Source organism: Micropterus dolomieu, linkage group LG23, assembly GCF_021292245.1.
Source record: "Micropterus dolomieu isolate WLL.071019.BEF.003 ecotype Adirondacks linkage group LG23, ASM2129224v1, whole genome shotgun sequence".
NCBI lineage: Eukaryota > Metazoa > Chordata > Actinopteri > Centrarchiformes > Centrarchidae > Micropterus > Micropterus dolomieu.
The window spans coordinates 23,038,597-23,055,094 of NC_060172.1; the positions used below are offsets into that span (position 1 = coordinate 23,038,597).

The 16,498-nt window shown below is 41.1% G+C and overlaps 1 protein-coding gene across 3 annotated transcripts; it reads right to left on the reverse strand.

The window, feature by feature from the left end:
• Positions 1–1,955: 1,955 nt before the first annotated feature.
• On the reverse strand, positions 1,956–15,856 carry map7d2a (MAP7 domain containing 2a). Of its 3 annotated transcripts, none has more exons than XM_046040671.1 (17): positions 15,548–15,856; positions 13,626–13,718; positions 13,060–13,146; positions 12,869–12,946; positions 12,083–12,246; positions 11,835–11,925; positions 9,631–9,720; positions 7,607–7,713; positions 7,390–7,505; positions 6,878–7,257; positions 6,656–6,785; positions 6,395–6,575; positions 6,175–6,279; positions 6,016–6,066; positions 5,762–5,801; positions 4,333–4,984; positions 1,956–4,218 (listed from the first exon to the last, which is right to left on the reverse strand). In XM_046040671.1, the coding sequence occupies exons 1-17, from the start codon at positions 15,582–15,584 to the stop codon at positions 3,960–3,962; spliced, it is 2,661 nt and encodes an 886-aa protein (XP_045896627.1). In that variant the 5' UTR covers positions 15,585–15,856; the 3' UTR covers positions 1,956–3,959. The 3 variants fall into 3 exon arrangements, with proteins under 3 accessions (XP_045896627.1, XP_045896626.1, XP_045896628.1); XM_046040670.1 differs by having other exon boundaries at positions 13,051–13,146; XM_046040672.1 differs by lacking the exon at positions 9,631–9,720 and having other exon boundaries at positions 13,051–13,146.
• Between the last annotated feature and the right edge of the window lie 642 nt (positions 15,857–16,498).

The window sequence follows — 16,498 nt, forward strand, 5'->3', positions numbered from 1 at the left end:
TTCCAAATTGCCCCATCATCTGCAAAAAGAGAAACCCTCTCTATTTCCCTGACAACATAATTTATTATTATGGAAAATAATAACAGGCTTATTATGTTTCCTTGAGGTGTTCCATTCTACAATACATTTTATATATATATATATTTTCTTGAATAACTCTTTCCTATTCTTACTTGTATTAATCTTCCTCGTAAAAAGTCCTTAATCCATCTATATATTTGTCCTTTGATACCTAATTTGATAGTCTAATTAACAGTCCTCCTCTCCACATCATATCGCATGCCTTCTCTATGTCAAAGAAGACAGCCACTACACTTTCTCAGTTTACTTGTGCTTTTCTGATTTCATGCTCTAAACATACAGCGGGATCCATAGTATTTCTTCCTTTCCTAAAGCCACTTTGGTATTTTTTTTATATATATCCTTTATTTTCTATAACCTTTCATTTAACATTTTCTCCATTATTTTGCATATATTTGATGTTAAAGCAATTGGTGTGTAATTCCCCGGATGACATCTTTTCCTGGTTTGCATATTGGCACTACCACAGCCTCCTTCCAGCTCTGCGGCAGTTTCCCATCCTCACACACTTTATTATATAGTTCTAAATATATCCTTAGACATTTCACTGAACTGGTTTATCATTATATAACAGATCTGATCCATTCCTGGTACTGACATCTAGGTTTTCTGGAGATCGCGTTTTAGTTCTGTCTTTGTTAATGGTTTCTGTTTTGCCTCGGCGTACCGTCCTCGCTCTGCAGCACAGCGTTTGACAGCCACACTGAAGCGCCACCTACTGCTTCGCAGTGTAAACTACACCTCTACGCAGACTGCCGGAGGGCTTTTGCTTTTCACAAACAAATGCTGTATAAAATCCTTTTTATATACAGTCTATGATAAAATCACATACAGTCTATCGCGGCTTAAGGCAACGCAAAACAAATTTGCAGCCGCGAGGGACTAAACACTGAGAGACTGAAAACACTGCGACGCGCAAAAACTGAGTTCCACTCAACGATCCAAGTTCAAGCATTTATTACACTTCAACACATAAAAGTACAACTGCACTGCAGTTACCAATTCATAAAATTGCTGTGTGAGTGCGGTCAACAGAAAATGTTCGCTTCCAGGCTCACCCCCTCTCGCTGTCAAAGCCCCCAAAAAACAGGTGAAGCAAACAAATACATCACTATCACTTCTGCCCAAACCCCAGTGGACACGCCCACCATCTACAACCTGAGTGCAGTGAATAATATGAACGAGAACATAAACATAGAACACATGGGAGACTTACCGGTGGCTCCTACACAGTCTATGTATAAAATTCTTATTCAAAGTCTTATTAGTGAGTCAGCGTTTCAACAGGGAGGGCTGAAAGTAATCTCCCTTTTACTCATAAAGAATTGTTGGTTCCTTATTAGGCCTACCATTTATTGAAATCATTTGATATCTAATATTTGCTGCATAAAAGTTTGTCTCTTACCCAAGTAAAATGGGTTTTCTTTAAAATTAATTAACAGACTTTACCCCTCTAATTACTATTAGCACTGGCTGTGTTTTCTGTAATGAATCTGTCACTCATTTATTTTGGAACTGCCAACTGTATAAGTTTTTCGAAGGATCTGTGTATCCATTTTAAATCCAGAGTCGGCTTTCTCTCTCAAATGGGAAAATGCAGGAATGATAGGGACACATTTTCCTTGATGAACCTTATTATAAATATGGCAAAATCTTATATTCCTATTTTAACTTTACTTATCCTGCTCTGGCAAGTGAAATAAAATGGCATGGCTGTACAGTGCGAACAGAATAGCTTTAAAGCTGTCTGTATGTTCTTTAGTGTTTTTATGTAATCAATACCTGTTGATGTGTTTTCTACCCTTCTTTAGGGTTAGGAATTAACTGCTTAATAGCACAGACAAAAAAACACAAACACAAACAAAAACACAGACCCAATTTTAAATTTTATTGTTTCAGATAGCATTGTTATGACCATGCTAAACATGCACAATGTCCACAGTAATTACATAACTTAAAAAGTTAAGCTGACCGCGAGACACTGTATTGAAAAATGGGTATGAGCAGACTTGAATACTTCTTGAGGTGGTTGTATATATAATTTATTTATACTCAGTCCCCTAACTCTACACAGCAAATCCTAACTTTCAAATAGGCTACTGTATGTTATAATGGCTACTTCATTTAAGACAATTTCAGAATGCCTCTGTCTTGCCAGGGTATATATTGTCTGAGGAACACAAATCTAAATGTCACTTTATAAGTGACATAATAATGTATATAAGCTGTTGGCATAACTGTTTGCAGTGTGGTGAAGATGATTTGGTGGTGAGATGGTTTCAAACCAAGGTTCAAGTATTACAGGTCACACACAACAATCCCAGTGGCCAAATAGAAGGGATAAACATACACAGCCAGAGGACTTTAAAACACTTAGCACAAAAACCCAGTAACCGATCAGTCCCTCATAAGGCATCTCTACTGAAAGTACATTTAGACATGACACAGAAAATGATAAATTGCAATTATTAGTCATTTTATGAACTGCTCAAGAAGTTAAAGGAGCCCACTGGATAATTCCTACAGGACCACACAGCATGTTTATAGCTACAGTACAGGGTACACAAATTGATTGTTAAGCAAACATTCCTGCACATCCAGTGTACTTCAGTCTTACATATTATGTTACTGTATGTCTAATAGATGAATGCATTCATTAGCTCTGTGCCTTGGAAACACTTTACAAAGCAAGGCACACCTACAAAAAAACTTTAAATGACATGAAGTTGCTCAGCTGTCAGTATTTTTATGAACCATTGAAAAACGGGCGCCTTGCCAGTGAAATAAGCTTTTATGAATGCAATTACTGTATATTTGCAATAGAGTCGAAGTTAGGGATTCACTCTAGTCTGCAACAAACATGTAGTTATGTGCCATCATATTGTGTTGATGTCATGATTTAATATGTTTATCATTTAAATGTGCAATAACATTCAAGTTGACAGCTTTGGAATCAAACCTCTTCACTCACGTGCAGTTAGACAGCCCCAGTTAAAGATAAAAAAAAAAGAATAAAGGGAATTATCTCATTGAAATAAAAACTGTGAACAATCTTATGATCAGACCTCGCTGGGTTAAGAGGAATGAAGGACGGCAGTGGTCCTGAGAGTCCTGCCGGATTTTAGTTTGCCAGATAAATCCATAGAATTCAAGCCAAATCAATCATCAATACGTGCATGAATATCATTATCAAGAAAGGAAATTTCTGAAGTTTTCAAATTTAGGCTATCATAAAAATAAAATAGTCATGCCTTTCCCAGCAACACACTGAATTAGATTTAAATGCTTAAGGGGGCATGTGGAAAGTCAGTTGTACAAATGCAGTAATCAGTGCTCTGAGCAGGCTTTTTTACTCCACTACTGGGACTGAACTGGGACCCAGTGAGGAATCTATGCAGGGGAAAGTATTGATTTTTACTGTACATTAGCAACACTGAGTTTTCTAAACTTCTATAACCTGATAACCATGATATTTGTCTTTTTTGTCATTATTTCACATATCCAGACACACCTTCTCTCCCTGACCCTCTTTCACATGTGCAACATGCACACACACAGTTGTCCACATAAGATTAAACAAAATATTTGTAAAATAAGTTCAATGGACAGTTGCTATGTGATTGGAACATAGGAGATGTTTGGTTTCTATTGCAAGTCATGGTTTACAGTTTTTTAAAGTCAATCTCTATGGCTCTATATCCATAAATGTAGCGGGGGCACATACTCAAGATGTGACATTGTGTGTGTGTGTGTGTGTGTGTGTGTGTGTGTGTGTGTGTGTGTGTGTGTGTGTGTGTGTGTGTGACAGTGTGAGACAGCAAGAGGGATAAGAGAGAGATAGCAAGCGAGAGAGGGAGAAGAAGAGAAAGATTAATGGACTACTGGATGCTGAGTTTATTTGAAGACAGAGGCGACATCCCAATGAGCTTTGAGTCTGACATGGGACTAACAACACCCTCAATGAGGTTCTTGTTGCAGTCGCCCAAGTTGCCTTCAGAGGACCGTTTGGGATAGGTGACGCTGCCCGTCAGGTCCATCAGGTCTTCAAGAGCTCGGGTGTTACTCATGCTGCTGTGCTGGATTTCGTTGACTGGCGAGAAGTCTGGGATTGAAATCAGTTCCTCCTTTGAAGCCGGGCTGAAATATAATAATAAAAAAAGCAGTTAGGTATCATTGGTGTTCTTGAAGACCATGCATGTAATAATATTGTACAGCACTGCTATAATAATACCAGGTTACCAGATGACTCACCTGACCTCCATGGACTGCACCTCGTCGCAAGAGCCTGTGCCTTTCACATTTAGTGGCTCCAGCTTGATTACTGGAGGTGATAGGTGTCCCACGGGCATGGGTGTCACAGCGGGTCTAACAACCACCATCTGGGACCCTCCTTTAGCTTTCCCCTCAGCTGCTGACACATGCAGGCTTTGTTGTTCGCGGCACTCGTTCAAGGCACTTCCTTCCCCCTTCACTGCTCCATTCATCATACCACCCTCCCTTTGGTTGGCTTTGGCATCTGCTGTTGGCTTTGTCAGCCCTTTATTCATTTGGTCTTTAACATTTGTTCTGTGCTGCTTGTTTACATTCACATCCGCCTCGCTTCTCTGCTGCTGGAGAGCACAGGCTTTCCCCTCTCTGTTAGGTTGGCTGTCGCGCTCTTCGCTAGTTTGCTTGGTGTCAGGTCTCTTGTCAGGAACACTGTGTGTTGGTGTCACTTGATGAGTGTTGTTTTTTATGTGCAAACTCTTCTGACTGTCCATCTGTGCCTCTGCTGCTTCTTTCTTCACCAGGGCACACTCCTTCTTGTTGACCTGGACTGTGACCTGCTCTTTAACCTGAAACTCAACCTTTTTGATTGCTTGCTCGTTCGCCTGAGCATTAATTTGAACAGTCTTTACTTCACCTGTGGAGAATAAAAAACATCACAGTGGGCTTCACTTTATTTGGACTATCCAGTTCACATCAACTGAATTTTATTTGAGTTGACTTGAGTCATCCTGTAACGGTGGATGTCACGTATTACTAGTATTATTGGACAAACTGATGACTAAATATTGCTTCAACTCAACTGTAAAACCCAAATGAGCTGAGAATTAACAGTGAACAGTCCAAACCAAGTGCTAGCTCACACTGTGTAGAGCAGCTCCTGAATAAATCTTCCAAGGGCATTTTGAAGAGCAGCTAATTTTACAGTCAGCTCCCATGGCACAGCTCTACAGTAAAAGGTGCCCAATCAGCACCAAGAATAAAGTCCTTGGCTGCTGCTCCATTTACCAGAAAATATCGCACACCTCCAACTCAAACAGAATGTGAATGTATCGCCCAAAGCACAAGCAAAAGAAAAAACAATAACCTATGTTCTTTTCATTTCGACTTAAGCTGGTATAGACAAGGGTCATAGCTGTTCACTCTTCTGAATAGCCAAAGCCAAAGCAATGTAATTATTACATAGCAAGACATGACCAATAATGTTGGAAAAATCTGTCCCTCTGAGGTTTCACATAAGCCAACTTAAATGACTGCTGCGCATGCTCAAAATAAGATCATGAATGAATCACATCATACACCACGCATGCCCTGTTTGCATTTTTACAGCTGCATGGCATACAGAGGGAGAGGGGCACAGCAGGGACGACAAGCAAACGTAAGTATTTGCGGGGCGACTAATCAACACACTAACCTGGTGTTGAGACGGGCTTCGTCTCCACCTGGTCCTCCTTCTGATTCAATGCAGAAGAGAGACGATCAAGTCAATGTTTGTGGTAATCAGGACACAAAACCACCAAGTATCACCAACAACAGAGTTTAATAAAAATAACAACAAGAATGTTGGAGTTTTAACAAATTAAAGTTGGAAAAACAAATCCTGATCACGTATTCGGCAGGTAAAGGCAGCAGGACTACTGTATGAGAACAGAAGGTCTCTTACAGTACCTTCAAGTCAGCTTCCCCCTTCCTAGTTCTCTTCATGATCTCTTCAATTCTCTGCAAAAACACATCAACACTTAATCAGTTGTGCAAACTTTCAAGTGCTTTATTCAATCAATCAGCATGGTATGAGTGCTTGGACTGTCCTTTCAGTTTAATTATAACCTTTTTTCTTAGCTGCCTCTCCTCCTCTTCTTGTTGCGCCTGCAGTTCTCTGTCTTGCCGCTGACGTTCTGAGTCCTCCTGAGCCTGGACTTTGGCTTTTTCTCTCTGTTAACATCAAGAGGAAATCTATTTGTAACCAGAAACTGTAAGACAGATTATTTATACAATATGCCAAAGGTTCACAAGAACTCAAAAATCTAAATCACTACTGATCTCTTGCCTCTTTGTCAATCTGGGCCTGTAGCTCCTTCTCCTGCTCCTCCTTTTTTTGATTTTCTTCTTCTTGTTTCAGACTGTGAGGATCTTCTTCGTTTTTCACCTTTTCCTTCACTTGTTGAGCCATTGCCTCCTGCTGTCGCTGCTCCTGTGGGAGTTGCTTCCTCAGCTGCTCTTCCCTTAGTCTGATCAGCAAGTGCATACACTTATTAAACCCAGACTGTTTAATGCTGTCTTAAATTCCCAGGTTAATCAATGGACTCACCTTTCTTCTTCCTCTTGTTCCCGTTTTTTCTCGTGCAGTTCTTTCTGAGCTCGAGCCTGACGCCTACGTTCTGCCAGCAACCTAGTAGCCTCCTCTGCATTTGTTGTGCCAGCCGCCAGCTTCCCTGATTCTGTCAAACACACATAAAGACTGGTGTAAGATCACCCAAGTTACTACAACTTGACTTTGTGTAGGGTTACAAACACTTTATATGAAGTTTACCTTTTTTCTTGTCTCCGTCCTCAGTGTTGCTCTGTGTCTTCCTCTCTGAGCATTCCACTTTGGGAGACATGTGGGCCTTTCTGTCAGGGGACTGATTTTTTTCAGATGTGTCGCCTTTGAGACGCCTATCAAAAGCTTCACCTTTAGATGATCTGGATTTAGTGCTTTCAGTATTAACCACATTCTTCTCATCTTGTGAAGATGGATTCGTGCTGTTGATGTCGGTATTCTTCATCCCTGCGGTCTCATCTTTGGATTGTTCACTGTGTTTTTCCACCTTCTTGTCTTCTGCTTTCCTGTCATCACTTGACAGGTTTGGACGATGTCTTGTAGGAGAGTAATGGTTGTTAGGAGATTGGGCGCGTATCTTAGATGCCAACCTGTACACAGATAGAGATGTTTGGTGTTCCATGACAGGAAAGGAAATTTAAAAATGAACTTTAAGTCAGAGCAAAATCCCACCTGACAGCCACGTTTCACCTTTCAGTTCAACACCAAACAAATAATCTTACTTGGAGGTAGTAGGGGAAGCCCACTGCTTGGTGATACTAGCAGGGGATTCAGATCTTCTTGCAGGGGATCCACAACCGGGGGATGCAGTTCTTCTGTCCCTGCGCAGCCGCTCTTTCTGTAAGCAGTGTCAGAGTATTTTATCCATTAATGTTGGATTCACACAGATGTTATCTAAGTATGTCAAGGTACAGCATGTGAGCATGTGTGAGGTCTGACCTTGGGGGTATTGGGAGTGGAATGAGAGCCTCCCTGAAGTCCAGCTCTGTTGTGATCTGCAGGGTTCAGCGAGCTGCAGAAAGGTGACCTGTGAGGGCTGCAGGGCGCTGCATGATGACAAACACGATGCTTATCAAATCAAATGATGGCAAATAACAAGTGACAGAGGGATATTTATACAGTAGCTGGGGGGTGAGGGAGGGCTTCACTGGACAGTGTGTGCTGCACCCAACTGAAGCTTACAGACTCATCATTTGCAGCCAAAGTCAGTTGTCAGAGATGATCCTGCAAAACAAATTAATATAATAATATGCTGCTTTTTAAGAACAACCTAAAATTTCAGGAATTAGGGATGTACTGTAGGCATCCATGTTTCACTGTGTGATATGTTTCTTTTCAGTGGTTGAAGTCATGGTAATCAGCTTTTGGTTTGGGTAGAAAACTTGCAGCTCAAATCTAGAAAATATTATCCACATCAGATGTTATACATCATTGACAATTTTGCATTTAGGTTTTACAGCAAAAGGTAAAAGTGCATGATGAACTTTTTCCAGTCAACTCCCCGTCAGCTCTTCTGTATATTGGATTTTCTGAAATTGACAAACAAACGTGGAGGGACACATTCTTGTTTTGATTCTGCCAAAAAGAGGCCACTGATTTCCCAATATTAGATTAGGCCTGACTGAGGGATATTGACCACATCCTTGTTTTTCAACTGCTAGTATGAATCATTCAGGGTCAGGGACATAATAGGGGGGCGTTAATGTCCCGAGTCTGTATGCTACTATGCAGCACACACACATGCCAGCATAGTGGCTGTGAACAATAACCCTTGAACCTGATTCCGAACATCTCCCCCCATTGCCGCAACCAGAACAACGACAGCAAATGAAAACACACACACACACACGTTGTGCAAACTCACAATCACAAAAGCAAAGGCATTAATGTGGAATGCATCGTACAACACTAGAAATAGTCTTCTCTTGTAATGTCTCCCCCATCTGTCACCCTCTGTAAAGAGTAATCTCTAAAGAGTGCAGCCCTCTCAGTGGGATGCCTATACTGTATCTGTGGCTATTTTAGTGCACATATTTCTATTCTAGGTCATGTGCGATTAATCTCCAAAACCGTCTGCTCCAGGGAGACGGAGTCAGCGCCACTTGGCTGCTTTCATTTTGAAACGCCTATCCCAGGTTATCAAAACAAAAATGAGACAAACACATATATACACTGTGAAAATACAATACCACTGCAGTGTTTGAGATCATCAAGTCAATGTGATCCACTGTTCTTCGGCCTGTTTGTAATTACTGAGAGGTTACTAATCTGCGGGAAACTAATCCAGAGGTTGACTTCTAGGGAAATTAGGAGAGAGTTATTCATACCGAAAGTGTTACTAAAACACACGTAACATAGGAATACTGAGATGAAGGTGATGAACTGACAAGACTCAGTCTATGAAATAGCTGATACCAGTGCATTTCCCTGTTGTCCTCTTTTCCTGTGTGGTGATCCACTTACAGTCAGCAGAGTTCGTCTCTACAAGAGATGAAAGAACGAAAGTCCCTCCCGGACATTAGGCAGACGGAAATGTGTCCAACCTCTGCCTGGAAATTAGGTTAGATCATAATAAGAACCAGTATTTTGGGGAAATGGATTGGATACGTGTTGGTGAAAGCCCCTGTACTGATAACATCTGCCTGTTAATTTGCATCCCTGATGCCTGTCTCACAGTCCTCCACACAGTCTTTTGCGATGATAACTAAAAATAAAAGCCACCGCAGCAGACCACAAACACAGCAAACGTACCAAAGGCTGGAGTACATACAGACCACTTTGCAGACATACATTATATCTCATTCGTTCAAACAACACAACTGCTTTACATACATGCATCACAGGAGGAAGACATTTGCCTTTTGGTTTCAGCCCGCCCAAAGGCAAACAAACACAGACATGGTAACTGTTGGATGAACAGGAGGCCAGATACATTTGGGAGGGCAACGGGGGCTTAACTTTACCAGATTCGCTGACAGCAGGAAGGGGGGAGGCAATGCCATGGGAAAAGGCGGAGGCAGCAGAGAAAGGGAGTGGGGCATTCTCACTGTCACCTATAGGCAGCGGGCGGAGCAGAGCAGAGCAGAAGTGAGCAGACAGAGCGTTATGAACAGTTTATCTGAGCAATTCCTTATCCAGCTGTAGATACCTGGATGGGAGTTAACATACCAGCATGGATGTCGTGAAGTAACGTAACTTAAACAGTCATTGTTTTGGTTTGATTTAAAGCCATTATGTGTGGGTGTTGAAAACTTCCAATTGTGTGATTCCCCAGTGGTGGTATCATAAAAGCCAGTGTGGCAGGCAGATGATTTCATTGTTATTTTTACATTTTCATTACAGTTTGCATACCCTGGCAGAAATTTTGGCATTGATTTTCAAAATATGACTAATCACATTTGATTTAAGGATAGTGATCATGTGAACACATTTCTTTTAACATAGTTGTTTGGCTCCTTTTCAAATAATAATGATAACAGAAATCAATCAAATTGCCCTGATCTAAAGTTTACCTTGAATGTTTGGCCTTGTTACAGACACAAAGTGACACACACAGGTGAAAATGGCAATTAAAGGTTCATTTCCCACACCTATGGCTTTTTAAATTGCAGTAAGTGTCTGTGAGTGTCAATGAGTTTGTTAGCTCTCACATGGATGCATTGAGCAAGCTAGATACTGAGCCATGGGGAGCAGAAAAGAACTGTCAAAAGACCTGCATAACAAGGTATTGGAACTTTATAAAGATGGAAGAGGATATAAATAGATATCCAAAGCCTTGCAAATGCCAGTCAGTACTGTTCAATCACTTATTAAGAAGGGGAAAATTCCAGGATCTCTCCATACCAAGCCATGGTCAGATAGACCAAGAAAGATTTAAGCCAAAACTGCGAGAAGAATTGTTCAGGATACAAAGAAAATCCACAGGGTGACCTCGGGAGAAATACAGGCTGCTCTGGAAAAAGATGGTGTGGTTGTTGCAAGGAGCACAATACGACAATACTTTAACAAAACTGAGCTGCATGGACGAGTTGCCATAAAGAAGCCTTTACTGTGCCAATGCCACAAAAAAGTGCGGTTACAAGGCCTATAGTGAATAGAATAGCATCCCCACTGTGAAGTATGGTGGTGGCTCACTTATATTTTGGGGGTGTGTGAGCACTAAAGACACGGGAAGTCTTGTGAAAATTGATGGAAAGATGAATGCAGCTTGTTATCAGAAAATACTGGCAGACAATTTGCATTCTTCTGCACTGAAGTTGCGTTCTTGGATTTTCCAGCATGATAATGACCCTAAGCATAAGGCCAAGTTGACCCTCCAGTAGTTACTGCAGAAAAAGGTGAATGTTCTGGAGTGGCCATCACAGTCTCCTGACCTTAATATCATCGAGCCACTCTGGGGGAGATCTCAAATGTGCGGTTCATGCAAGACAACCAAAGACTTTGCATGACCTGGAGGCATTCTGCCAAGATGAGTGGGCAGCTATACCACCTGCAAGAATTCGGGGCCTCATTGACAACAATTACAAAAGACTCCACGCTGTCATTGATGCTAAAGGTGGCAATACACAGGATTAAGAACTAAGGGTATGCAGGCTTTTGAACAGGGGTCGGTTCATTTTTTTTTTTTTTTATAGCCATGTTTTGTTTTATGAATGTGCCATTCTGTTAGGACCTACAGTTCAATTGAATCCCAAAAGAAGTAAAATACATGTTTTGCCTGCTCACTCATGTTTTATTTACAAATGGTATATTTATATTAAAAATGATCCAAGGGTATGCAAACTTCTGAGCATAACTGTATTTCAATCATCCACCAAAGTTTTAAAAAAGACACCAGTGCACATAAGTAACTCCATCCTGTCTCTGTGGGAAACCAGGAACACATTTCTGCTCATGAGTACTTCAGTAGCCAGGCTGTCTGCAATGATCAGGCCAAGAGAAAGGCTCTCTTTAATACACACTCACTCACATACACAAATCTACACATACACACCCATACTGTGTCATGGTGTCTCACAGAAATACAGCAAAATGCAATCCTTCTGAACAAAAGCACAACTTACAAATCCTGCTGCTTTTCAGTTTCACATCACTCACATTTGATCATTCTGCCATCCATGCTATCCAGAGCAATCTCTGTTCACAAAACTATGACCTCTGTTCTTACCTGCAGGGCAGCCTCTGCTCCAGCGTTTGGTCCTCTGCTCCAATTGAAGGCTTCGCTCCAGAGATCGTTTCATCAGGGCCTCCAGCCGCTCCTGAACGTAACAAAGCAGAGCTGTCATTTTTATACCTGAAAGTGTTTATGTATCTTGCACACACACAACCACACATTAGCTAGATAGGCAAGAATGCATTTATAGATTAGACAGATCTTGATGTTGATTTTTTAGTTTGTTTGTTAAATCAGCTGACCCTCTCCTCCTCAAGCTGCTGCCTCCTCTTCTCCTCCACTGCAGCTCTGCGGAACTCCTCTTTCTGCCTCTGCTCCTCCAGCCGCCTCCAGCGTTCCTCCACTGTGCGTTCATACTGCAGCCGAGCTCTGCGCTCCTTCTCCCTGATCAGCTGATCCCTGGCCGCTGAAAGAGACGAGTCAAATTCTGCTACAGGTTCCATGGAAAAAAAGATTTGAGCCAGTGGACCAGTGTTGTTGCCAGGGGCTTTTTGCTGTTCAGAAGGTTGTGTAGAGTCCAGGATACAATTCAACAAATCAACAACTTGATGAATACAATCTATACGTAATGATAGTGCACTTTTTTTGTTTTTGATTTGGCATCATGTGACATTTTTTTGTATTCATTCTTCTAACTGAACACTCATAATTTGTCATTATAACGTGAGCTTGTATATGTTCCAATGAATATGTGAAGTGTCCGTCAATCCACACGCAAGACTTATCATGAAGATAGAAATCCTTGTCATCATGAGGCAACCGCAGGAGCTACTGGATTAACTGTGAATGGGAGACCTACTTTACTGGACTATTCGATGTTACTGTCACGTTCTCTGAAGTGACAAAGCTCATCACATCAAAAGCCCAGTGAACTCAAAGTAAATCTTCTATCGGCTAGCAAAGCCATTCCATAACCAATTAAACTGTAGAGAGAAAAAACTTTGCAGGGAAACTGTACTGAAGGGCAATTACAGCACGAACAAGAACTTTATTTGAACTTGTACCAAAACAAACAGAACATCACCCACCCAGACTTCTCTCCCTCTCCTCACGTCTCTCTTTGGCCAATCGCATCCTGTCATCCGTCTTCATATAACCCTCCACGACTGAAAGATGAATGAAGATGTATGAAAAAAAGAGTATTTTACAATGCAGCCAAGCTAAAGCAGAGAGAAAAGGCAGTTTAATAGAAGCAAATCTTGAGACTTACTTTGTTTACCTGCATGGTTGTTATTGATGTTTGCTGTTAAGTGTGAAGGGGACGCATGTCCGTTTATGTGTGGCTTCTTCTCCATGTTAGACGGAGCTGGGATCATCATAACAAAAGGAGAGAGAGAGCAAGAGACCACGCTCAGCTTTATCTAAAGAGGAATGACATCAGCGGCACAGTACTGACCTGCAGCGCTGCTTTAATACCAGCAGAGGGACACATTTCAGCTCTGCGTGTGGCTGCTCTGTGTAAAACGCATTGTGTTGCAAAATGTCAAGTAGCCCCATGCCAAGAGCAAACTGCAGCAATATGCAGGAGAGGGGAAGAAGCTGTCCTTGGTGTGATAGTCACTCCACACATGCTGAATGCCTCTTTTTTGGTTACTGTTGCTAAGCTTGCCCTGACACACATTTTTCCATGTATAGGCCTATGGAGTCATACTATGCATTACATAATGTTTCTCCAGTAATCATTCAATAACCCACATCATTGTGTAGTAAGTGATTTTCATCCTGATTAAATCACTTGGAAGTTCAGTGTGAATTGCCTGGCAGAAGCCAGAGAGGATTACTCACTTGTTTTTCCAGTTCGGGCCGGAGAGCTATGACCGTTTGTCGGAGATCTCTTGTCAGGAAGTAGAGTGATGGACGGTGGTGCCATCTTTTCACCTGATGCACAAAAAAACAACATATTGATAAATAAATATTCTAAATGTGACACCTCTTTTAGTTTATATATGAAAATGAAGCCAATATAGTTAAGAGCATGTCTTATTAGTATTATAGTTGAAATAAACAAATAAAATAAATATATATTAGATAAAAATATTTTGAATTATTACCCAAATAACTAAGATAAGATAATAAGACTTTAATGATCCCACACCAGGGAAATTCACTTGTTACAGCAGCTCCAGATCCAACATAACACAACAGATAAGAAAACACATGAAATCAAAATAGAAAAGATACCAGAACATATAATAGAAATATGAAAAATAAGAATAAGAATTATCTGTACACTATGTACACATTTTATATACACAATTATACATCTAAATCTTGACACAGTGAGTGGCCTCTTAAAACAAAATTTAATTAACAAATTCACTCGATCAATATGTGCGTTGCAGGCTAAAATGCCAACACAGTCAGTTTTTTCACTTGATCAAGGGAATTACTCTCTTTTCAGTCTGTCAGGGCTTTTATATTGTGCTGAAACCTGGCACACAACATAGAGTCCCTTTTAAATGTGGTTTGGCTTATGTCAGACAGGAAGCTGCCTGCATTTCACTTGATATAAACTTCTATGCTCATATTACTGTAGACACGCATCATGCTTAACTTGTAACATTCATAATTTTCCATTTTCCATGACAACATGATATTGATTTCTTCAGTGGCTACAGGGGTAGCCTACCTCTCATGAACTGGGGTGTATTTATCGTGGCTTTTATGGCTTTGACGAGAATACCGCTCATACTCTTATTTCTTTGTCATACAGGCATTATTCTTGAGCATAAAACATGCCGTTGTAAAAATACAGGCTGCAAAAACAAACTAATTTCTACAAGATATCAAGATGTTGCCAAAGAGCTGAAACGGATATGAAGACATTTTTGGGGGGATTCAGCATTGTCAGACTTGTAAAAGTACCAACATAACAAATGTCTCCAGTAGTCACCTTGCATTAAATTTTCAGCAGACTCTCAATATGAACTAGTATGACAGGAGCAAGTTATTTCTCCTTTTTGGAATAGCAGAGTCACTCATACAATTGTTTCAAATGTAATTATTGACCTGCAGGGATGATTCTTTCAGGGCATGGAGTATGTGAAAAGTCCATTTTCGTCCTGCTCTAGACAGTGTCCCAGCCTTCAACCCACAGAGGAATCACAAAATGGTTTTTGATGGTTATAGACATTACACAGAGTAATCCACGGGTCTGTCCTCCTGTGTAGGCAACAACCCAGCCTTCCTCTCTCCACCCATTTGAACCTTTTTACCCGATTGAGTCGCGTCATCACCACAAAAAAGGGTACACGGGCCTGACTTTGCTTAAAAGTGACCTGACACTTATCATATCTGTAATGCTGATATCCCCTTTTGAGAAAATGTAAATAACACAATGAAAGAAGACACAAGACACAAAGAAGAACCCCAGTTCTGTTTGGCTCAGTTTCACGCGTGCTAAAAAAAAAAACACCAGGCCTAATAATTTGAGTTTATTTCCAAGGAAAATAAAAGTGTCCATCTGTATTTATGACTCTGCACCTTATATACCTGCACCTAGTGGAAACAACCAGCACATCGTGCATAGCGAATAAACAAAAACAGTGAAGCCGGATCATCGCTGCACAGACCAGCATCACGCACATAGCAATGAAAATGCCAGTTGCGTCATCCATGAGTCTGCTTTAAACCGTGGTGCAAACACAACAGAGCGCGATAGCATGATAATACCCGCTAAACAACCTCTTGCATCAAGCTTTGCTTACCTGTTATTGCACTGGATGATGTGGCTGTTTTCGCCATGGTGGCTGTCACAGGCAGAAATCACCCAAATGAATGTCACCAGAAACGCTCTGCAGTTATGCCAATGCAGCACAGGTATCCCTCCACAGCAGCAGCAATGAGCGCAGCCACAGCGGCCAAAAACAACCGGACACCATTCAATCAGATGGCCTTAAGGTCATTATAAAGTCTGGAGATGATGGACAGGATAGGAGAGTCCTGTGTGGACGGAGGAGAGAGATGCTTGGACTGGAGCGGAGATGATTATGATGCGCACACAATGGAGTTTACTATCGACCGACCACACTGTGCGTCGCAGCGTAAAGCCCGCCCTGATGTAGACTAGATGGAGGAAGTTTCCTCTCTGCACACAGCTCAACCAGGTCCAAACCAAATTTAGCTGGATTTAATGCTGCTACTAATTCTGATGCTACAACTTACAGGCCTACCATGTTCACAGTCAAATGTGGGATATTAGTAGGGGAGACCGGGGATGGCTGTCACATTTTTCTGTCTGTTTCTTGGAGCACTTTTAAACCAGTGATACACACAAGTCACGTGTGTGCTATTAAATGGTGTAACTCTTATTTTCACAAAACAGACAGACAGACAATGTAACATTGTGTAATATGAAATATGAGAAAAACACGATATTGAAAGCTTTTTTACATAATTGGTGTGGTTATTATTAATTGGTGGGGGGGGTCGTCCAAGTGTCTTAGATACTATCAGTCACAGTGACATAATAGTGAACAAAATAATAACATTCCACAAAATGTGTAAATGTGCACCAACTGAATATTTGTGTGTGTGTGTGTGTGTGTTGGTGCTTGTTTGTCTGGCACCATCACAGCGGTGACAGACATATGGCAGTCCTGGAGAGCAGGCCTAATGGGCTTACAGAGAAGAATACAGGTCTTACACTAACATTTAAA

Bases quoted from the DNA above. Each gene is read 5' to 3' on its own strand.
- map7d2a (XM_046040670.1), bottom strand. From the start codon at position 15,584: ATGGCGAAAACAGCCACATCATCCAGTGCAATAACAG. The intron at 11,926-12,082 runs GTCAGCTGATTT...TGTTACGTTCAG, and splicing joins AGCAGCTTGAGGAGGAGAGG to GAGCGGCTGGAGGCCCTGAT. The intron at 6,067-6,174 runs GTTATAATTAAA...GTGTTTTTGCAG, and splicing joins AGAGGCAGCTAAGAAAAAAG to AGAATTGAAGAGATCATGAA.